This window comes from Hyla sarda, chromosome 6, assembly GCF_029499605.1.
Source record: "Hyla sarda isolate aHylSar1 chromosome 6, aHylSar1.hap1, whole genome shotgun sequence".
Classification (NCBI taxonomy): domain Eukaryota; kingdom Metazoa; phylum Chordata; class Amphibia; order Anura; family Hylidae; genus Hyla; species Hyla sarda.
In genome coordinates, this window is record NC_079194.1 from 117,677,137 (window position 1) to 117,701,825 (window position 24,689).

The 24,689-nt window shown below is 42.6% G+C and overlaps 1 protein-coding gene across 1 annotated transcript in view; it reads right to left on the minus strand.

The window, feature by feature from the left end:
- Positions 1-4,449: 4,449 nt before the first annotated feature.
- PRKAR2A (protein kinase cAMP-dependent type II regulatory subunit alpha) overlaps positions 4,450-24,689 on the minus strand; it is a 91,774-nt gene continuing 71,534 nt past the window's right edge. Inside the window, exons 10-11 of the mRNA XM_056524813.1 lie at positions 14,416-14,554; positions 4,450-8,167 (exon numbers count right to left, since the gene is read on the minus strand). Of these exons, the coding sequence (XP_056380788.1) occupies positions 8,034-8,167; positions 14,416-14,554 (273 nt within the window). The 3' untranslated portion in view covers positions 4,450-8,033. The remainder of the gene's footprint in view (positions 8,168-14,415; positions 14,555-24,689) is intronic.

Sequence of the window (24,689 nt, forward strand, 5' to 3'; positions counted from 1 at the left end):
TCCCAGCATGCCCAGACAGCAAACAGTTGTGTGGGCATGCTAGGAGTTGTAGTTTTGCCAGATCAGGTTGGCTACAGTTCGAGACCACTATACAGTGGTCTCTATACTGTAGCCCTCCAGCTGTTGCAAAACTACAAATCCCAGCATGCCCAAACAGCTGTCTGGGCATGCTGGGAGTTGTAGTTTTGCAACATCTGGAGTGCTACAGTATAGAGACCACTGTATAGTGGTCTCGAACTGTAGCCCTCCAGATGTTTCTAGGCAACTTACCGACTTCCGTCGGATCCAGGGAGCCAGCTGCACGTCATCGCCGCCCGCCTATCTCCGTCACAGATCGTCGTCCGCAGGGTAAGTGGACGTCGGCGCCCGGTCACCCCGTTCCGGTCTCCGCCCGGCAGGGACCGAAATTCCCACGGACGTACACGTACGTCCTTGGTCCTTAACTACCAGGCTGCTTAGACATATGCGTACGTCCATGGTCCTTAAGAGGTTAAACAATCTTAACTTTTGTAAGAAAATAAGTATGCCAAAAATTGTCATATTCTAACCCTTATAACCTTTTCCCCATTTATGGGGCTGTATGAGGGGCTCCAGTTTTGAGCTGTGATCTGTAGTTTTTATTGGTACCATTTTTGTTAATATAGGATTAAGATAGCTTTTTATACTTTTTTTCTGGTATATAAAGTGACCAAAATTTGTAAATTCTGGCATTCTGTGTCTTTTTACATTTACTGTGTTTACCGTGTGATCATAAACATATTTTAATAATTGGGAAAATGGGGGAGTGATTTAAATTTTTACTAGGGGGAGGAGCTTATTTATATTTAAAAATAAATTAAACAATTTTATTATTCCCTTTTCATTTTTCAGGTCCCAAAAAGGAACTATTAATGGCAATTTTAGAATTGCTATTACTGTTCTGTGCCATGCCATAGCATAGCACTGATCAGTTATATTGGCGATCTACTTGCACTAACTGCCTAAGGCAAACTGTACAAGAGCTGCCACAGTGAGCAGCATAGAGGTAGATAATAGAACTTCGGGCCACCATCTTCACTCATTGGACTCCTGCAATCGCACTGCAGGGTGTCCAATAAGTACCTTCGGCAACAGTATTTTCCGGTTTTAGATGCCATAATCAGCATTGATCGAAAGGGTTACATGCCAGTAATCAGCGTGATTGCAGATGTCCAGAATTATTAGCGAGTCCTATCTGCTGATAGCAACTGTTACATACCAGTTTGTATGTGAGCTCAGCTCTGAGCCCTGTGTTGTCTAAAGGTTAAGAAGACTGAAGCCCCCTGTTTGGTATAGTGCATCTTTCCCAGCTGCTGATTCTTTCAACTTTTAGGAGGCACAGTGAAGAAAAGTTTCTCTGTATACAAATAGAACGTAGCAGCAGATCAAAACGTGTCCCCCCATCCAACACCCGGAGGTGGCCTAACTTTAGATGGGACCCTAACGCTCACTCTACTCCCCTCTGCTGGGCATATAGCCTCTGACTGTACAGGGATGCGCATATTTAATGAAGGGGCATGGTCTTACACAGATTTGCTACCCACAAGGCCACACCCCTTCATTAAATATACACATCCTCGAATAGTCATTGCACAGAACTTAGCCAATATGAAAAAGTCGAGCCCATCTGAAAGATGGGACAACAGCGCCCTATAACTTAGCAAAGGGGTGGGCCGATCATCATGCTATAAACAGGTATGTGATCAGCCCCCCAAGTTAACTAGGGGTTACCACCACTTATTTTATTCAGTGTGACCACAGGTCCTCTTTAAAAAGAGCCTGTTACTAGTTTCATGACCCTGGTAGGTATTGCTCTGAAAGGCCACGTCTTTTGAAAGTATTCCTACATTGACAGATCTCATCCTAATTGTGTATAGGGGAGATCTGTCATTCAGGGGCAGCGACTGCCCTTATGACTCTAGGCCCTGTTCCTGGCCAAAGATACTCTGAAACAGTGCAGCCAGAGTGAGTCAATTTGTTTTCATAGGGAAGCCTGTCAGTGTTTTAAAGGGGTACTCTGTTGGGAATATCTTATCCCCTATCCAAAGGATTGGGGATAACATGTTAGATCGCAGGGGTCCCGCTTGCAGCGTCTGTGTTTGTGATGTCACACCACGTCCCCTCCATTCATGTCCATCCTCCTCCCATAGAAGTGTACGGAGGGTGTGTGTGGCGGCTGGCATCGTCAGTCATTGGGCATGGAGCGGCGTTCACTCCGTGCACCAAATGACAGGGGTGCTAGCCTGGAGATTGCGGGGGTTCCCAGCGGCGGAACTCCTGCGATCTAACATATTATTCGATATCCTTTGGATAGGAGATAAGTTTCCAACGGCGTACCCCTTAAAGCTACCCATGGTTTGTCTGACATAAAACTAAGGGCATGTTCCCTTTAAAAATATATTTAACGTAAAAACTTGCTTTAAACAACAGGTCATATTCGGATGACACGTTCCTTTTAAGAGGCAGAGGGATAAAGCACAAAACTTTAAATTTTCATCTTGCTTTATTTTAATAATCAAACACTGCATACTCAAAATGTGTGAAAAGGCAGACAGCTGTACATGGAGCTGAGCAATCTCACCATATCCAATATAACCAAAAAAAAAAAAGTGTCATACAGAGCAGTGTATCCAGATTGCAGCTGTGAATAGAAAAAAAATTAGTGGGGACGAATAAGACTATGTACAAGACCTTTAGATAAGAATTTTCGCCATTTATTAATAAAACGTAAATTGCAGAAATCCCATTGAGAGGAGTGGGTCAGATGACGGCACAGAAAGTTCAATACTGATTGTTCTAGATAACGTCTCTCCTTTCGTCTGTAAATACTGTTGGAGTGAAAAAGACAAGGAAATCCCAGAACAGACAGAACCACTTTTTTTCTTCTTTTTAAGTCTGTCACCAGCACGACACAGGCAGCAAATTTGTAGGAGTGAAAAATGTCTGCCGTCTGTTAGAACTTACACCAAGACAGGTTCCATTTAAACTAGGAGAGGTGACTTAAAAGGGGTTATGCAATTGTCATTGAAATTTTAAACTGCCCCACCAAAACCTTGTCAACTAAACAGGCATCATGGGTTCTCACTGCTCCATGCTGTTATATTATGTCTACGATCACCTGATATCGCATTAACATGAAACAAAGTGGTGGGGGCAACTGGTAGAGGATTTTATACAGGAGTATACTGAAAAGTTTCAGACAACTGCTTTTATATTACCCACTTAACAGTAACAAAGAGCAAGTGAAATGGCAAAAAGTAGTCACATGCTCTTACAGTTCTCTAAATGCCAGAAAGTGCATTACAGTATCTCCTGCCTTTATCATAGACTGTATAAAGCAGGGGTCTCCAACCTGTATCTCTTCTACAATGGCCTGACAGGGTGCGTTCACACGGAGTAATTCAAGAGGAATGTACTCGAGTAATTCCTTTTTAATTCTCCGCTTCAAATTAATTCACATCTCCTCTGCCCATTGACTTTAATGTTATTTCCGCTGTCCTGTTCACACTGCGGACATTCTACTAGCAGAATTCAGACGCTGAATTCCGTTCTGCTTGAAGAATGAGCATGTTCATTCTTCAAGCGGAATCTGCTAGCAAAAATCTATTGAAGTCAATGGTAAAAAAAAAAAAAAAATTCCGTCCGACATAGAATTCCGCGCAAAAACTTTCTCCCCCATTTCCCATTGCGAATTTCCCGCGAATTTTGCGCGAAAATAAAAAAAATTCCGCCCGTAAATTACTCTTCATTTACTCCGTGTGAACGCACCCTTATGCTCAGTGTTGTCACTTTGTAACAGTTGGAGAGCACCGCTTTAAAGGGTTGTACAGGATTTCAAAAATAGTGCCAACCATTGTGTTGGTTGCGACTGCTATAGCAGCTTGGCTTCATAGAAGTGAATGTGGCTAAGCTGCAGTACCAGGCACAACCTATGGACATGTAGCACTGTGTTTAAAGGGGTACACCGGAGAAAACCTTTTTTCTTTTAAATCAACTGGTGGCAGAAAGTTTAACATATTTGTAAATTACTTCTATTAAAAAATCTTAATCCTTCCTGTACTTATTAGCTGCTGAATACTACAGAGGAAATTATTTTCTTTTTGGAATGCTCTCTGATGACATCACGAGCACAGTTCTCTCTGCTGGCGTTATTATAATAATAACACTTTATTTATTGTTGTCCTTAGTGGGATTTGAACCCAAGTCCCCAAGGCAGCAGTGCTAACCACGGAGCCACAATGCTGCCATTTGCATACATCTGCTATGCATGGTTGCTAAAATGGACAGATGTAAGCAGAGAGCACTGTGCTCGTGATGTCATCAGTGTTACAAAAAGAAAGGCATTTCCTCTGTAGCATTCAGCAGCTAATAAGTACTGGAAGGATTAAGATTTTTTAATAGAAGTAATTTACAAATATGTTAAACTTTCTGCCACCAGTTGATTTAAAAGAAAAAGATTTTCACTGGAGTACCCCTTTAAGAAAAGAAAAAAAAAAAAGCAAACATGTTTTTCTAGCCATGTAAAACTCCATTAGGGCAGCTGGAGAACAACCACCAACTCAGCTTAGATTAAGCACCAAAAAGGAGCCTGCCTGGTGACCGGACCATTCTAACAACTCATGAGCTGAATAATTGCGCATTAAACAAAAGCGCCACCTCCTTTTGTGCTCTAATGACAGGTAAATTTCAATGCAAGACAAAAACGACCAGTAGGGTGAACACGTGGGGCGCATTCACAGGTGAAAAAAATTTGCAAAGCACTTAACACCTTGAGGTAGCTTCTCTTAGGCAGAAAGTCAGTTGTGTGTTGGTATAAGCAAACGGGGGTAAAAATCGAATAGTGCATTTTTTTTCTTCTTAAAACGCACACTAGATTACGGAATGCGTGAGGCTTGGGCCATCCCAGGCATTCCTCAATATAGCCCTGTAGCATTAACTAAAACTATTACTATAAACCAGAAGGAAGGCCTCAAGGAGAAAGAAACATGAATGTGACAACAAAAGAACATCCTGTGGCAGAAAACAGCAAAACAATGCTGCAGGGCCCCATGGAGCTAAATAAAAAAAAAAATAAAAAAAAAAAGCTATTTTGGCAAAACTAGTTTACATACACATGTCGATAAATCAAAATCACAAGTTCATCTGGAAACAGAAAAAGAATAAACGGTGACATTCAGAGTTGTATTTTTTTTTTTTTTTGTAAGTTTTAACTGTGCAGAACAGTTTGTGTTTCAACAAGAGCAAACTTTATATATTAAATAGTTAAAAAGTGAAATCTGTGCTGTGACATAAAACAGGACTGTCGGCCAGGACACTTGTGACCCTTAAAAAGGAATTGGAGGAAAGAGGGGGGAAAAAAAGCTCCTTTTACCGACAGCATGACTACAAGCAAGAATAGGAACGGCCTAAACTTCCCCCACACACACTTTGCTGCTGAGTTCTCCCTATTGACCCCCTCTGGTGTTTTTGTAGCCATCATGTCCCCTTATTTAATAACACATCTGCAAAGAAGGGGAAAGAGGGAAAAGACAAAGTGATGCAGAATCATCATGGAGGAGTGCTGGCTAAATCCTTCAGGGTTTCTTGTAGGGACACTTTGCTTTTGAAGCATATTTTCAAAAGGGAATGTTTATAATTATTAAAGGAGAACTTCAGCAAAAGTTAACTTATCCCCTATCGCGGGGGTTCAACCATTGTGAGGAGCGCAAGTCGTCTAATGGTAGACTGCATGCGGTCCATTCACTTCTATGGGAGCGCCGATGATGCCCGAGTGCTGGACTTGTCTTTTTAGCACTCCCATAGAAAAGAATGGAGCGCGTGCCGCCTGCAGCACACGCTCCTCACAGAGCTGTGTGCCATCCCAGAGATCGTGGGGGGTCCCAGCGGTTGGACCCCCCATGATCAGCTACTTGTACCCTATTCTGTGGATAAGGGATACGTTTATTTTTGCCAAAGTTCTTCTTTAAGGGAGCTGTCCAGCCAATGGATTTGTGTTATGCCTAATGCACACCTGAGAAAGTGGAGCATGACACTGGGGTAGAAGCAGGAGAGAGGAGGACTGCATTATGCTCCATTCCTCAGACCCTGCTCTACACATAGCACTAGTTTAGCCTGGAGGGTTTCTAAAAACAGAGGTAAGCTGGCTACAGACAGTCACAGCTAGCGAGTTTCACATTTATAGGTATTGGATCAGTGAAAAGCTACACTGCGCGGGAGAGGCCCTCCTCATGAGGTTGCTGGTAAATCCTAGTCTAATGTGTCCACAGATAGATATTCTGTTTTGTTTTATCTATAGATGACAATAAGTGTTACATGGCATTATTCCTGTCTGAATTCACAGTTTTCACTATTAGACAGTGTGTTGTAGCCCAGGAGCCCCATGTAACGTATTGTCATGGGTTCTTACAAACAGTATGCAGGAGTCCTAAGCTCCAGGACTGCATTTTCAGTACTACATGCACTAGGTGGCTGGCTCTTAGTTGCTACCTAGGTTAAATCCTGAAGAAGCCTAACATATGAATGAAAAGGCTCATAAGAGTCTGCATAAGGCACTAGGGGGAAATTGTAAAATGCAGTCAGGCAGCTCAGAAACATGAGGAGGGAGTGATCCTGACAGAGGAGAGTAGGAAAACAGGGAAATGTCTCCCTACTTTTCCCTATTATTGAATCAGCTTTAGAAATATACATGAACCTACCACATGTAGACGGTCATGTAATTCACCCACAATGTCTAATTGTCAAATGAGTGGAACAAAAATCATCTCTAGGAGCCAGTAGAAACCTTTTCCACCTTGATTTTAGTTGTGAATAAAACAGTGACTATTCAGTACCTGTGTTATTCAAGTCTTACTGAAGATCTATAGCAGAACGTAAAAACACAATCCACAAGTAACCAGTGATAATCTCCTTAGGAAAACAAGAACAAGCAGACCCACACTGAGCAACAGGTGTTGAAAGGAGGAAATAAGCTTTTTTAGAAATACTGAACAGTGTGATGGCAATTATTTGTAAGAAAAAACTATAATATTTACCCCAAAGGGAACAAAAAGGAATGCTGTGGAGGCCTAGTAACAAATCCTGCCAGATAAAATGAGTACCGTATGAAAACCGGGAAGAAAACAAAGTGCGAGGAGGGGACTATTAATCTCATTTAAATAAATATTTTCAAGTTAAAAAAGTGTTCTAAAACATGTACAGCAACCTCTGAAAGATGAACAGAGACATCAGTACGCTCTACTGGAATGCAGGAACCCCACCAAGTAACACAAACTCAAATGGCCACCCAAAGTTCACGTCAGTTGTGGCTGTAGGACAATGTCCAAGCAGCTAGTTTACATATACACAGCCGACAAGATCACTATTCACATTTTATTTTAAAAAAAGCCAGTTCTCTTATGTGAACGTTTCTGGCCCTTTGGGAGTTTACTAAAATGCTGACTTAAAATTTCAAAAGAAAAAAAAAGCGCTCAGAGATGATTATTTCAGCATTTATCATAAAGAGCCATTAATACACAGGGCTGGTAGAGAGCCATAGCGAAGTTACCCATTAGAACTGGACATATTCGTATCAAGCTGGCTGGGAAGGGGGACTCATAAAACTTAGAAAACCACAAAGCCAAGCATAAATAAACCTAACAGCCATACAGGGACGCCGAGAAGCAGAGTGGGGGATTTACAGGGTGTTTGCTAGTCTGGGATTCTAATCTGCCAATCTGGAGGGCAGTATTTCTTATAATAAAAGGCACGTTTATAGATGGTCTAATAGTGGGATCTCAGCAGCAAAATGATTGCGCAATTTGGATTTTTAGCCCGGCCTCTGGTGCTGAATTCTTCCATTTGTAATTTTTTTTCCTAAAATTAAAAAAAAAAAAAGGAGAAAAAAAAAAAAAATTGCCCAAGACAACAGCAGCAGTGACTGCTCCATTGTGGCACTCTTCGTCCCTTGTGTGTTGTATAGCTGACAGGAGGCTCGCGTCTGTGTCTTGAACAGAGAAGGCACTAAGGTAACAAGGTGCCTACTTTCCTGGATCTCTAAGGTCCATACTAGAACCAAATAAAGCCACCAGCTGCTCCTCGTAATGTGTGATGTTTCTCTTCATAATGTCCATGCATGGGCCCAGCAATCGCTCAAAGGCTTGCACATCCATAACTGAAAACAGAATTAATCAAAATTAGCATATACAAAAAAAAATAATAATAGTAATTATATATATATATATATATATATATATATATATATATATATATATATATATATATATATATATATATATACTTATGTGTTTTCCGTTTGCTTTATGTGCATTATAGGGGCTGCCATATTGCCTGATCTGTTTTCAACAGCATTTAGTGAGATGCTTTATGGCAGGACCCATGGACAGGAGCTGTTCCATTCACATGAATTGCAGATGTTACTGAGCATTCTCTGAACTTTTCAGAGGTCATTCCACAGAGTGGGAGGGAGGCTGTTCTTTAAGCAACAACTAATGGCCCACGTTTATCATTGTAGGTGTAAGTGAAGCATTTTTTTACACCTTTTTTGTGTGTGTCGGTAATGTGTAGGAGCACCAAATTTATTTAATGGTCAAAGAGCATTTGATAAATTTTGTGCAGGTCACATTTTCTGAAATTTCTGTCTTCACATACACCAAAAGGCTACACCATGTCTGGGCTGCTGTAATTTTAGAGACTTCAGTGGCTTTAGCGCCTTTTTTGCTCATTTTCACAAAAAGGCGCAGTTGATAAAACCCTTCCATATCATGTTTATTGCCAAAATCAGAGGATTGCAACTCAAAATCAGCAGAAATGGGTAAACAAAAAGGCGCAAAAAACCCTGCTTGCTCCTTTTTTTCTACCCTTTTTAGACAAGACAATGATAAATGTGGCCCATTGTGTGTACCTCTGTTTTCTACATACTGGTGTAACCTTTCATTGTAATCCTGCCTGTGCTGAGAAGCATTACTTGTAGCGTTGAGCGAACTTACAGTAAATTGGCTTGACGCATACCTTACTGCTCGGCCGCTGATCACTTTAGTCTGCATAAAATATTTAAGCTTTCCAAGTGCTCCGGTTACCTGGAAAAGGTAAATACAGCCCTAGGAGACCTAACACTGTCATCCTTGAGCCCTTGGAAAACTGAATTTATGCAGACTAAAGTTATCAACACCCAAGCTACAAGGTTTGCTACAAGCCAATTTACTGTACGTTCGCTCAACTCTAATTACTGGGAAATTATCTGAACAGAACAGGAAGTCTCCGCTTAGTTTTAGACTTAGTTACCAGAATGGAAACTGCAAGATTTTAGAAAGATTTCTTTAAATCAGGTTTGTTTGTTAACCATATTTTTAAAGGGGTACTCCTGTGGAAATTTTTTTTTTTAAATCAACTGCTACTAGAAAGTTAAACTGATTTGTAAATTACTTCTATAAAAAAAATCTTAATCCTTCCAATACATTTTATGGGCTGTATACTATAGAGGAAATGGTTTTCTTTTTGGATTTCTATGATGTCACGACCACAGTGCTCTCTACTGACCTCTGCTGTCCATTTTAGGAACTGTCCAGAGCAGCATATGTTTGCTATTGGAATTTTCTCCTGCTCTGGACAGTTCCAAAAATGGACAGCAGAGGTCAGCAGAGAGCACTGTGGTTGTGACATCAGAGAAATACAAAAGGAAAAGCATTTCTTCTGTATTTTATAGCCCCTAAAAAGTACTGGAAGGATTAAGATTTTTTTTTTAAAGAAATAATTTACAAATCTGTAACTTTATGGCACCAGTTGATTTAAAAAGAAACGTTTTCCACTGAAGTACCCCTTTAAAGAGTATCTGTCACTAAATAAAACATTTACTATAGTGTTCCCTGTGTAATTAGCAGACACTTTCCCATTCACTTGATTTTAAAATGATCAACATAAATATGTTTAAAATGTAACAGAAAAATCGGCCACTAGGTGGCTCTGTTTTGTTCCCTGCTGCAATTAATACAGCGAGTTTGGTCTCCTCCCAGCCTGGCAGGAGATAAAACTGAGGAAGTGCTTCTGGATGCACAGAGCCTCACTGAAAGCTGCACAGAGCCTCATTGAAAGCTGCATAGACTGAATGCAAAAGCTGCACAGAGCTTGAGGTCTTCTATTCACCAAAGCACTGCAAAGATGTGAGGGTGCATCGTGTCCAAAGGGCCGTCCAGGTTGGAGGGGCTCTGGAGGGGGATTGGGCCTTGGCGCCCTTAGATGCCGCCAAGACATTTGACTTGGTAGAATGAGGTTATCTTCTGGAGGTCCTCCATAGATTTGGTTTTGGCCCTAACTTCCAGAAGTGGATTTCTATACTCTATAGGCATCCCCGGGCTCAGGTTCTTGTGAAAGGTATTTGTTCTCTCCAGTTTGCCCTAGGCACCAGACAGGGGTGCCCTTGTCCCCGCTCCTGTTCGCGTGGCAGTGGAGCCTCTTGCTCTGCGTTTTCAGCAGGACCCTGAATTCCTTGGCATGTCTATGGGCAGTAGAGAGGAACGTAAAAGATTGTACCCAGATGACATGGTGCTCTTTCTCTCCGACCCAACCAACATGCTGCCTTATGTTATTGACCTCATGGATAGATTTGGTTACTTTTCTGGTCTAGTTAACAATTGGACAAAGTTGTCAGTAATGCCGCTCTTACAACGTGATTGGCACTCTGTTGTGTGGTCTCCCGGTTGTTGCCAGGTTTAAGTATCTGGGGGTATATATCAATAGGGACCCATTGGTTGATCTGACCTTGCCCTTATCAGATATATCAAAACTAAATTTCGGATTTGGGCGACCTTGCCGCTCTCAGTTACTGGCCGTATTAATCTCATTAAACTTATTCTCCCCAAGTGTTTATATGCAGTGGAACATGCCTCGGTCCCGATCCCCAAGTCCTTTTTCAACACGATTCATTCCCTCCTATCCCCATTTATCTGGGGTCCTAATCAGCTTAAATTAAGTCTCGCTACCCTACAGCGCCCTAAATTGGAGGCTGGTCTATCACTACGATTTGTTTCTTATATTATTTGGTGGGTCAATGAAGGTATATTCGGTCATGAGTTAAAGATGAGACAATGCCATGTGTGGAACAATCCCTGGCTAGGTTTGTCCCACACTTGACGCCAAGACTTCTTCTGGAGAGCCCTACCCTGGGAGGCCGTACCCTCTTGCCCCTCCATAAATTGTCCATACGTGTCTGGCGTGCTGCCAAAATGGTTTATGGCTATACAGATATACCCTCAGATACTCCACTGTGGAACATCCAGAGCTTCACACATCTTGGCGGGAAACTTGATCTGATATTTTGGCAAAATGCAGGGGTATATACCTTAGAATTGGTTCATTTGACCAATTGAAATCCAGTCATGCATTACCCAGACACAGTTTCTTTAGATACCTACAACTGCGCCATGCCCTAAATGTTCAATTCCCAGTGGGAGGCCCACCTATATCTACATTCCCGCTTATTAAGTCACAGGGACCTAGTGGTATGGTGTCAATCCTTTACACGCATCTTATTCAGGCCAAGAACTCCCATTCACAATTGCCGGCTATATAATATGGGCAGCCATATATTCCCAACCTTACTGGGGATGACTGGGAGGAGATCCTATCTTCCCATATGCTAGTATCCCCGGCTGCCAATAATAAGCTTATTTAATTGAACATCATTCACTACAGTTATGTCACTTCTATGAGATTATTTAGAATGGGTCGCTCTGACTCAGATGCATGTCACCGTTGTGGTCCTGCTAGAGCTGATTTTTGGCATAATCTTTGGGCGTGCCCTCAAATTGCGGCCTTTTGGACTGAAGTCCTCCGACACTCTTGTACAACCCACTCTTCCAATTGACCCTCTAATATGCCTTTTTGGTGTATTGAATGAGGAAGTGTGGACACATCATGTTCGCACATTTCTGTGAGAAACTCTGTTCTTGGCCAGAAAGGTCGTTGCTCTCAAATGGATGGACCCACGACAACCCACCAATGGCGAGTGCTTGTTAATGCGGTGATTTCCTTTTCTCCTCATGTATACAAAAACAGGAAATGCCCAGGTAAATTCCATTCAGTGTGGGGTACTTGGTGATCCTCTCCTCTCACTCAATGCACTTATTCTATGGCCACTCCTCGTGTTCCCTAATAGAGATATTTATTGGTAATTTTTCATTTGGCTCCTTTTCTCTTCTCATTTTTCATCCCCCCACATGTCAGTGCCTGTCCGTCGTTAGTCTTGTGTGCTTCCTTTTCACTTTGTAACTATCATTCAGGGTGGTGTATGTTAAGATTTTAGAACCTGCTGATGCTTGATAATAGGTGACTTAATTACCCATTGCTGTTGTGTTTATGCTATTTATTTGGTTTGTAAGTTTGACATTGTGTAGGCCCCTGTGGTCAGAAGACTATGAACCAGTTGTCTTTATGCTGTAATATTACCTTTGCTAATACGTGCCTCGGCACCTTTTGCAATGCACTTGTTGTTATGTTCCTTGTGAGGCCACATGGCCAATAGTTGTAAACTTTTCAATAAAACGAATAAAAAATAAAAAAAACATGTGAGGGTGGAAGTGGTCTCCAGCAGGCTTCAGTGATGTCATGCCTGCTGCAAAACGCCCACTTTCTCCTGCATTATGTGAGCAAGAAGAACAGTTAAAAGAATTTTCAGAGATTTAAAAAGCTGTGTATTCTTAACAGCGGGAGTGGTGTTAGGAGTAGATAGGGACATAGCCTGATTTAGTTTAGAAAAGTTTATTTGGAGACAGGTACTCTTTAAACAATAGGTCATTTTCGGATTAAAGATTCCTGTTAAGGACAATCTACTGTTCCCTGATATCAGCCATACCAGCCTGGGGAAAGGCCAAAGTATTACTCTTCAATAAGAATAAAAATCTAAATATAATGAACAGAAATCTCATTGCCCTCCATGATGAAAAATTTTCACATATACCTAGTGCTTAGTGCAGGGCGGTATGACCAAAAATGCATATCACAGTATTTTAGTTATGATGGTTCCACTGTACTTAATGGTATTTCTCTCCCCCCCCCCTTCCTGGGGAACTAATCATGTGTGACTCTAGCTCTGCTCTGAGATTCTAGCCGCATGCGCTATAAATGGTTAAGATGCCGGGCGCATGTGCTATAAATGGTTAAGATGCCGGCCGCATTCGCTTTAACTGAATAAGATGCGGCCGCGGCGCTGGAAACGATTAAAGGAAAACTGTCAGATATTTTCTCCCACACTATCCTGGTGGATAGTGCGGGAGACGCTGATTAAAACTAGTCCTACCTTACCCGGATCCGCCCGGCCGTTCGCCCGCAATTGTAGTTTAATTCTTTGTGTATATCTTGCTGTAACTGGCACGGGCGGGGCTTCTGCAGGTTAACTGGCACTGACGTCAGTGCCGCTTATGAATATTCATCTCCCCTCCCTCCAGTTAGGAGCAGCGAAGAAAGGGAGAACTGGAGGGAGGCGGGATGAATATTCATAAGCGGCGCTGACGTCAGTGCCAGTTATCCTGCAGAAGCCCCGCTCGTGCCAGTTACAGCAAGACCTACACATAGAATAAAACTACAATTGCGGGAGAACGGCCGGGCGGATCCGGGCAAGGTAGGGCTCGTTTTAATCAGCGTATCCTGCACTATCAGTACCTGTGGATAGTGCGGAAGAAAATATCTGACAGTTTTCCTTTAAGTTGTGAACGGAAAGCTGTCAGCTCCCCCTGCAACCACTAAAAGCCAGGCTTTTAGCGCTTGCAGGGGGAGGTGACAGCTTGCCGCGGCTGCATCTTATTTATTTAAAGCGCTGCGGCCGCAACTTTTTCATTGATAGCGCAGGCGGCAAGGCGCAGGCATCATAACCATTTATAGCACTGCAGCTGGCATTTTAACCATTTATAGCGCATGCGGCCGGCATCTCATTAATTTAAAGCGCGGGCTGCTCACAGGATTATGATGATGATGATTATTTCCCCGATGTGGGGACAGCCACTGTGGCTGATAATTCATTCATTTGAAGGGGAGGGGCCCGACCGGTATTGCGGTATGGGAAAAATTCATATCGTGCAGAGAAAAACAATTCGGTATGAACCGGTATACCGCCCATCCCTACTAGTGCTATCCAGAGACATTTCTATCCATGTATGTGACCAAGCACATCACATTTATCAATGGCTTGAAAAACAAGTTATATGTGGGTATTAATGTGATCTGGATCCATAAACTCTATGGCAAGGAAGGAACACAAGCAGGAGGTGTCGTCATAGGAAACATCTGTCTGAAGACATTGGATTCCCCGTTCTTAATACACAAAGGACCTGCATATCATGTGGTTAGTCTGTGTAATTCTAGTAGTAGGATATACCATAATTCTGTGTGGATTTAGCATTTTGTAATTACCTAAACACTTGACGTCGTCTACAGCATACGCAGAGGCAGCTCGGGGCTTATTGGTAACAAGTGCAAGTTCACCAAAATACTGTCCTTTCTTACACCGAGTGATCTCCACCTCTTGGTTGCTTTCTTGGCCAGCCTTTGTCTACAAGAAAAGAATAAAATGTTATTTGTATTGGCACTGCAGTCTTAGCTGATTTTTTATTTATTTTTACCTTTACATTATTCACCTCACGGTTTCAATAGCTTTATATTTTAACCCCTTTCCGACCCATGATGTACTGGGTACATCATGGGTTCGAGTGTGGGAAATATGGTGCAGGCCTTGTCTATGTCATAACCAGCAGGTGCCTGCTGCTATCAACAGCTGACATCTGGCAGTAATGATGGACATTGGAGATTGCTCCAATGTCTATCATTTAAATGGTTTAATGCCGGGTGCTGCACAGAGATCGCGGGGGTCTCAGCTGCAGGACCCCCGCGATCAGACATCTTATCCTTTGGATAGGGGAAAAGATGTCTAGGGGCGGAGTACCCCTCCCTTTAAGGAAGTCAGGTTTTTTCATTTTTGCATTTTCGATTTTTCCACCACTCCTAAAAAATCATAACTCTGGCAAAATCAATTATTTGCGGGGCAATATTGAGAGAGAAAAAAAAAAGCCATTTTGCAACTTTTTGGGGGCTTCTGCGCAGTGCATTTTTCTGTATAAATGAGACAGATTTATCAAGACCTGTGCACAGTAAAAGTTGACCAGCTGCCCAAAGCAACCAATCAGCATGCATCTTTCACCCCTTAAGGACTCATGGTTTTTCCATTTTTTTGCACTATCGTGTTTTCCTTCTCACTTTCTAAAAATCATAACGCTTTCAGTTTTCCACCTACAGACCCATATAAGGGCATGTTTTATGCGCTACCAATTTTACTTTGTAACGACAGTCATTTCACCACAAAATCTACGGTGAAACCTAAAAAAGACACATATTTGTGAAAATGTTTTTTTTTTTAAACGCCATTTTGTAATTTTTAGCAGCTTCTGTTTCTACGCAGTGCACTTTTTGGTAAAAATGACCTTATCTTTATTCTGTAGGATAAATGATACCCAATTTATGTAGGTTTTATTTTACAAAAAAAATAAAAATAAATAATAACTACATGCAACAAAATTTGTATGTTTAAAGTTGTCATCTTCTGACTCCTATAACTTATTTTTCCGTATATGGGGCTATGAGGGATAATTTTTTGCAAAGTGGTCAGTAGTTTTTATCGGTACCATTTTTATTTTGATGGGACTTTTTGATTGCTTTTTACTCTATTTTTTTTAGTGTATACAAAATTACCAAAATTTATGTTATTTTTATGGTTTGGACATTTACGCACGCGCCGATACCACATACGTTTATTTTTATTATGTTTACATTTTTTTATATGGAATTTGGGAAAAGGGGGGGGGGGGGGGGCGATTTAAACTTAGTATGGAAGGGGTTAACCCACATTAGCTTTTTAACAGCTTTTTTTAGTCCCCATAGGGGACTATTAGATGCAATCCTTTGTTTGCATACACTGTTCAATACTATGCCATAGCATAGCATTAATCAGTGTTATCTGTGCTAGATTGCTCAAGCCTGCAGAGTCTGGCTGGAGCATCGAGGAAAAGATCAGACAGCGAGGAGGCAGGCAAGGGCCCTCCTGCTGTCCTCTCGGCTGATCGGGACACCGCTGAGCTGTGGATAATGTTTTGTTTTTTTCAAAATTTTAGATGCCGCTAGCAACTTTGATCACGGCATCTAATGTGTTAATGCCAGGTATCACCACGATCACTGATGTCCGGCATTAGACACTGGTCCTGGCCGTTGATCGCTGCCGGAAGCACCCCGCTATGATGTGGGGTCAGCTCGTTACCCCGCATCATAGCAGGGCGAACATGTACACCCTGAGTCCTTAACCCCTTAAGGACCCAGACCATTTTCACCTTAAAGGGGTACTCCGCCGCTGGCATCTTATCCCCTATCCTTTGTATAAGATGTTAGATCACCGCGGTCCCGCTGCTGGGGACCCCGGGGATCGCCGCTGCGGCACCCCGCCATCATTACTGCACAGAGCGAGTTCGCTCTGTGCGTAATGACGGGCGATACAGGGGCCGGAGCAGCGTGACGTCATGGCTCCGCCCCTCATGACATCACGGCCTGTCCCCTTAATGCAATTCTATGGCAGGGGGCGTGACGACCGCCACGCCCCCTCCCATAGACTTGTATTGACGGGGCGGGCCGTGACGTCACGGGGGCGGGGCCGTGACGTCACAAGGGGCGGCGCCGTGACATAACGATGCTCCGGCCCCTGTATTGCCCGTCATTACGTGCAGAGCGTTCTCGCTCTGCGCAGTAATGATAGCAGGGTGCTGCAGCAGCGATACCCGGGGTCCCCAGCAGCGGGACCCGGCGATCTGACATCTTATCCCCTATCCTTTGGATAGGGGATAAGATGTCTAGGGGCGGAGTACCCCTTTAAGGACCCGGCCATTTTTTGCACATCTGACCACTGTCACTTTTAGCATCAATAACTCTGGGATGCTTTTACTTTTCATTCTGATTCAGAGATTGTTTTTTCGTGACATATTCTACTTTATGTTGGTGGTAAATTTGTCGATACTTCCAATTTGATGAAAAAATTGCTTGTAAGGAAAAAAGACATTCCAAATAAATGATATATTGATTCACAAATACAATATGTCTACTTTATATTTTCATCATAAAGTTGACATGTTTTTACTTTTGGAAGACACCAGAGGGCTTTAAAGTTCAGCAGCAATTTTCAAATTTTTCACAAAATTTTCAAAATCGGAAATTTTTCAGGGACCAGTTCAGTTTTGAAGTGGATTTGAAGGGACTTCATATTAGAAATACCCCACAAATGACCCCATTATAAAAACTGCACCCCTCAAAGTATCCAAAATGACATTCAGTAAGTGTGTAAACCCTTTAGGTGTTTCACAGGAATAGCAGCAAAGTAAAGGGGAAAATTCTAAATCTTCATTTTTTACACTCGCATGTTCTTATAGACCTAGTTTTTGAATTTTTGCAAGGGGTAATAGAAGAAAAAGTCCACCAAAATTTATAACCCAATTTCTCTTGAGTAAGGAAATACCTCATATGTATATGTCAAGTGTTCGGTGGGCGCAGTAGAGGGCTCAGAAGGGAAGGAGCAACAATGGGATTTTGGAGAGTGAATTTTCTGAAATGTTTTTTTGGGGGTCATGTCTCATTTAGGAAGCCCTTATGGTGCCAGAACAGCAAAAAAAAAAAAAAAAAAAAAAACACATAGCATACTATTTTGGAAACTACACCCCTCAAGGCACGTATCAAGGGGTCCAGTGAGCCTTAACGCCCCACAGGTGTTTGACGACTTTTCGTTAAAATCGGATGTGTAAATGAAAAAAAAAAAGTTTTCACTAAAGTTCAGTTTTTTCCCCCAAATTTACAATTTTTACAAAGGATTTAGGAAAAAAAGCAAAAAAAATGCTCACTGCACCCTTTATTACATTACGTGAGGGGTGTAGTTTCCAAAATGGGGTCACATGTGGGGGGGGGGGGGGGGGGGGGTCCATTGTTCTGGCACTATGGGGGCTTTGTAAACACACATGACCTTTAATTCCGGACACATTTTCTCTTCAAAATCCCAATGGCGCTCCTTCTCTTCTGAGCATTGTAGTGCACCCGCAGAGCCCTTTACATCCACATATGCACATATGGGGTATTTTCTTACTCAGAAGAAAAGGGGTTACAAATTTTGGGGGGCTTTTTTCCTCTTTTTCCTTGTGAAAATGAAAAATTTAGGGCAACACCAGCATTTTTGTGAAAAAATTATTTTTTTCATTTTCCCATCCAACTTTAATGAAAATTCGTCAAACACCTATGGGGTATTAAGGCTCACTATACCCCTTGTTACGTTCCGCGAGGGGTGTAGTTTCCAAAATGGGGTCCCATGTGGGTATTTATTTTTTTTGCGTTTATGTCAGAACCGCTGTAAAATCAGCCACCCCTGTGCAAATCACCAATTTAGGCCTCAAATGTACATGGTGCACTCACTCCTGAGCCATGTTGTGCGCCCGCAGAGCATTTTACGCCCACATATGGGGTATTTCCGTACTCAGGAGAAATTGTGTTACAACTTTTGGGGGTCTTTTTTTTACTTTTGCCACTTGTGAAAATAAACAGTATGGGGCAACACCAGCATGTTAGTGTAAAATGTTTAATTTTTTTACACTAACAGGCTTGTGTAGCCCCAAATTTTCCTTTTCATAAGGGGTAAAAGGAGAAAAAGCCCCCCAAAATTTGTAGTGCAATTTCTCACGAGTACAGAAATACCCCATATGTGGCCCTAAACTGTTTCCTTGAAATACGACAGGGCTCCGAAGTGAGAGAGCATCATGCGCATTTGAGGACTACATTAGGGATTGCATAGGGGTGGACATAGGGCTATTCTACGCCAGTGATTCCCGAACAGCGTGCCTCCAGCTGTTGCTAAACTCCCAGCATGCCTGGACAGTCAGTGACTGTCCGGAAATGCTGGGAGTTGTTGTTTTGCAACAGCTGGAGGCTCCGTTTTGTAAACACTACCGTACAATACGTTTTTCATTTTTATTGGGGGGGGGGGGGGGGGGGGGGGGCGGGGTTTACAGTGTAAGGGGTGTATGTGTTGTGTTTTACCCTTTATTTTGTGTTAGTGTAGTGTTTTTAGTGTACATTCGCACTGGCAGGTTACGGTAAGTTTCCCGCTAGGAGTTTGCGCTGCATCGAAAAATTTGCCGAAGCTCAAACTTGAAGCAGAAAACTCACTGTAAACTCGCCTGTGTTAATGTACCCTGTACATTCACATGGGGGGACAACCTCCAGCTGTTTCAAAACTACAACTCCCAGCATGTACTGACAGACCATGCATGCTGGGAGTTGTACTTTTGCAAAAGCTGGAGGCACACTGGTTGGAAAACCTTCAGTTAGGTTCTATTACCTGACTCAGTATTTTCCAACCAGTGTGCCTCCAGCTGTTTGTAACCCCCGAAATTTGTAACGCAATTTCTCCTGACTACAGAAATACCCCATATGTGGGCGTAAAATGCTCTGCGAGCACACAACAAAGCTCAGGAATGAAAGCGCCATGTACATTTGAGGTGATTTGCACAGGGATGGCTGATCGTTACAGTGGCTGACAAAAAAAAAAAAACACCCACATGTGACCCCATTTTGGAAACTACACCCCTCACGGAACGTAAGAAGGGGTATAGCGAGCCTCAACACCCCACAGGTGTTTGAAGAATTTGTTAAAGTTGGACGTGAAAATGAAAAAAAATTATTTTTTTTTTCACTGAAATGCTGGTGTTATCCAAAAATTTTCATTTTCACAAGGGGTAATAGGAAAAAAGCCTCCCCACCCCCCAATTTGTAACACCATTTCTTCTGAGTAAGAACATACCCCACATGTTGATGTAACGTACTCTGCGGGCGCACTACAGGGCTCAGAAGAGAAGGTGCGCCATTGGGCTTTTGGCTGGAATTTGGCTGGAATTGAAGGCCATGTGCGTTTACAAAACCCCCATGGTGCCAGAACAGTGGAACCCCCCCCCCCACATGTGACCCCCTTTTAGAAACTACACCCCTCAGACACTTTAATAAGAGGTGCAGTGAGCCTTTACACCCCACAGGTGTCTGACAGATTTGTGGAACAGTGGTCCATGAAAATGAAAAATGTAATTTTTTATTTGCACAGTTCACTGTTCCAAAGATCTGTCCAACGCCAGTGAGGTGTAAATGCTCACTGCACCCATTGTTTCATTCTGTGAGGGGTGTAGTTTCCGAAATAGGGCCACATGTGGGGGGGTCCACTGTTCTGGCACCATGGGGGCCTTGTAAATGCATGCCCTGACTTGAATTCCAGCCAAATTCTCTCTCCCAACAGCCCAATGGCGCTGCTTCTCTTCTGAGCATTGTAGTGTGCCTGCAGAGCACTTTACATCCACAAATAGGATTTTTCCAAACTCAGAAGAAATGGGGATACAAATTTTGGGGGGCATTTTCTCCCATTACCTCATGTAAAAATGATACATTTGGGGGGAAAACCCAATTTTAGTGAATTTTTTTTTTCATGTACACATGCCCCCCAAAAACCATTTCAGAAAAATTTGCTTTTGAAAAGCCAAATGTGACTCCTTCCCTTCTGAGCATTGTAGTGCGCCCATATAATATATTTCCATATTCAGAAAATGGTGTTAAAAATAGGGTTACAATTTTTTGGGGGCATTTTCTCCTATTACCCCTTGTAAAAATGTAAAATTTGTGGGGAAACCAGCATTTTAGTGAAAAAAAAATAATCATTTACACTTCCGAATTTAATGAAAAGTAATCAAACACCAGGGGTGTGTTAAGGTTCACTGTACCCCTTGTTACATTCCTTGAGGGGTGTAGTTTCCAAAATAGTGTGCCATGTGTTTTTTTTTTTTTTTTTTGCTGTTCTGGCACCATAGGGGCTTTCTAAATGCGACATGCCCCCAAAAACCATTTCAGAAAAACTCACTTTCCAAAACCCCATTGTCGCTCCTTCTCTTCTGAGCCCTCTACTGCGTCCGCTCAACACTTTACATCCATATATGAGGCATTTCCTTACACAAGAGAAATTGGGTTACAAGTTTTGGGGGGGAGGGGGGGATTTCTCTCCTTTTACCCCTTGTAAAAATTCAAAAACTGGATCTACAAGAACATGAGGGTGTAAAAAATAAAGATTTTAAATTTTCTCCTTCACTTTGTTGCTATTCCTGTGAAACACCTAAAGGATTAACACACTTTCTGAATGTCATTTTGAATACTGTGAGGGGTGCAATTTTTAGAATGGGGTCATTTATGGGGTATTTCTAATATCAAGGCCCCTCAAATCCACTTCAAAACTGAACTGGTCCCTGAAAAATTCCAATTTTGAAAATTGTGAAAACTTGGAAAATTGCTGCTGAACTTTGAAGCCCTCTGGTGTCTTCCAAATGTAAAAGCATGTAAACTTTATGATGCAAATATAAAGTGAACATATTGTATATGTGAATAAATATATACTTTATTGTGTATGTATTTTTCTTACAAGCAGAGAGCTTCAAAGTTAGAAAAATGCAAAATTTTCTAATTTTTCATGAAATTTTGGAATTTTTCACCAAGAAATGATGAAGTATAGGCAAAAATTTACCACTATGTTAAAGGAGAATGTCACGAAAAAACAAACTCTGAATCAAATTCATAAGTAAAAGCATCCCAGAGTTATTAATGCTTAACCCCTTAACCCCTTCAGGACGGAGCCCATTTTGGCCTTAAGGACCGGAGCGTTTTTTGCACATCTGACCACTGTCACTTTAAACATTAATAACTCTGGAATGCTTTTAGTTATCATTCTGATTCCGAGATTGTTTTTTCGTGACATATTCTACTTTAACATAGTGGTAAATTTTTGTCGATACTTGCATCCTTTCTTGGTGAAAAATCCGTAAATTTGATGAAAAATTTGAAAATTTTGCATTTTTCTAACTTTGAAGCTCTCTACTATATTACGAATACATTTTTTTTGGTTCACATATACAATATGTCTACTTTATGTTTGCATCATAAAATTGACGTGTTTTTACTTTTGGAAGACCCCAGAGGGCTTCAACGGTCAGCAGCAATTTTCCGATTTTTCACAAAATTTTCAAACTCAGTATTTTCCAGGGACCAGTTCAGGTTTGAAGTGGATTTGAAGGGTCTTCATATTAGAAATACCCCATAAATGACCCCATTATAAAAACTACACCCCCCCCCAAAGTATTCAAAATGACATTCAGTCAGCGTTTTAACCCTTTAGGTGTTTCACACGAATAGCAGCAAAGTGAAGGAGAAAATTCACAATCTTCATTTTTTATACTCACATGTTCTTGTAGACCCAATTTTTGAATTTTTACAAGGGATAAAAGGACAAAATTTTTACTTGTATTTGTAGCCCAATTTCTCTCGAGTAAGCACATACCTCCTATGTCTATGTAAAGTGTTCGGCGGGCGCAGTAGAGGGCTCAGAAGGGAAGGAGCGACAAGGGGATTTTGGAGAGTACGTTTTTCTGAAATGGTTTTTGGGGGGCATGTTACCTTTAGGAAGCCCTTATGGTGCCAGAACAGCAAAAAAAAAACCACATGGCATACCATTTTGGAAACTAGACCCCTCGGGGAATGTAACATGGGATAAAGTGAACCTTAATACCCCACAGGTGTTTCACGACTTTTGCAAATGTAAAAAAAAAAAAAAAATTTTACCTAAAATGCTTGTTTTCCCCCAAAAAATTTATTTTTAAAAAGGGTAATAGCAGAAAATACCCCTAAAAATTTGAAGCCCAATTTCTCCCGATTCAGAAAACACCCCATATGGGGGTGAAAAGTGCTCTGCTGGCGCACTACAGGTCTCGGAAGAGAAGGAGTCACATTTGGCTTTTTGAAAGCAAATTTTGCTCTGGGGGCATGCCGCATTTAGGAAGCCCCTATGGTGCCAGGACCGCAAAAAAAAACCCACATGGCATACCATTTTGGAAACTAGACCCCTCGGGGAACGTAACAAGGGGTTAAGTGAACCTTTATACCCCACAGGTGTTTCACGACTTTTGCATATGTAAAAAAAAAAATTTTTTTTTTTACCTAAAATGCTTGGTTTCCCAAAAATTTTACATTTTTAAAAAGGGTAAAAGCAGAAAATACCCCCCAAAATTTGTAACACAATTTCTCGGCGATACCCCATATGTGACCCTAAACTGTTGCCTTGAAATACGACAGGGCTCCAAAGTGAGAGCGCCATGCGCATTTGAGGCCTAAGTTAGGGACTTGCATAGGGGTGGACATAGGGGTATTCTACGCCAGTGATTCCCAAACAGGGTGCCTCCAGCTGTTGCAAAACTCCCAGCATGCCTGGACAGTCAACGGCTGTCCGACAATACTGGGAGTTGTTTTGCAACAGCTGGAGGCTCCGTTCTGGAAACAGTGGCGTACCAGACGTTTTTCATTTTTATTGGGGAGGGGAGGGGGGCTGTGTAGGGGTATGTGTATACGTAGTGTTTTTTACTTTTTATTTTATTTTTTGTGGTAGTGTAGTGTAGTGTTTTTAGGGTACAGTCGCACGGGCGGGGGTTCACAGTAGTTTCTCGCTGGCAATTTGAGCTGCAGCAGAAAGTTTGCGGCAGCTCAAATTTGCAGCCAGATACTTACTGTAATCCTCCGCCCATGTGAGTGTACCCTGTACGTTCACATTGGGGGGGGGGACATCCAGCTGTTGCATAACTACAACTCCCAGCATGCCCGTTGGCTGTCGGTGACTGCTGAGAGTTGCAGTTTTGCAACAACTGTAGGCACACTGGTTATGTATCACTGAGTTTGTGACCTAACTCAGTGTTTCACAACCAGTGTGCCTTCAGCTGTTGCAAAACTACAACTCTCAGCAGTCACCGACAGCCAACGGGCATGCTGGGAGTTGTAGTTATGCAACCAGCAGATGCACCACTACAACTCCCAGCATGCACTTTAGCTGTTTGTGCAAGCTGGGAGTTGTAGTTAGACAACAGCTGAAGGTACACTTTTCCATAGAAAGAATGTGCCTCCAGCTGTTGCAAAACCATAAGTCCCAGCATGCCCATAAGGGAATGCTGGGAGTTGTGGTGGTCTGCCTCCTGCTGTTGCATAACTACAGCTCCCAGCATGCCCTTTTTGCATGCTGGGAGCTGTTGCTAAGCAACAGCAGGAGGCTGTCACTCACCTCCAACGATCCAGACGCTGCAGGTCAGTCCCGCCGCCGCAGCTGCTCCTGGGGCCCCGATCCCAACAGGGGCGCCGGGGATCGGGGTCCCCAGCACCCGGGGTGCACGTCCCGCACCCGCTCACGTCCTCCAGAAGAGGGGCGGAGCGGGTGCGGGAGTGACACCCGCAGCAGGCGCCCTGATTGGTCAGCCGGTAATCCGGCCGACGAATCACGGCGATCGTGAGGTGGCACCAGTGCCACCTCACCCCTGCAGGCTCTGGCTGTTCGGGGCCGTCAGAGACGGCCCCGAACAGCCAGTAATTCCGGGTCACCGGGTCACTGGAGACCCGATTGACCCGGAATCGCCGCAGATCGCTGGACTGAATTGTCCAGCGATCTGCGGCGATCGCCGACATGGGGGGGCATAATGACCCCCCTGGGCAATATGCCGGGATGCCTGCTGAACGATTTCAGCAGGCATCCGGCTCCGGTCCCCAACCGGCTA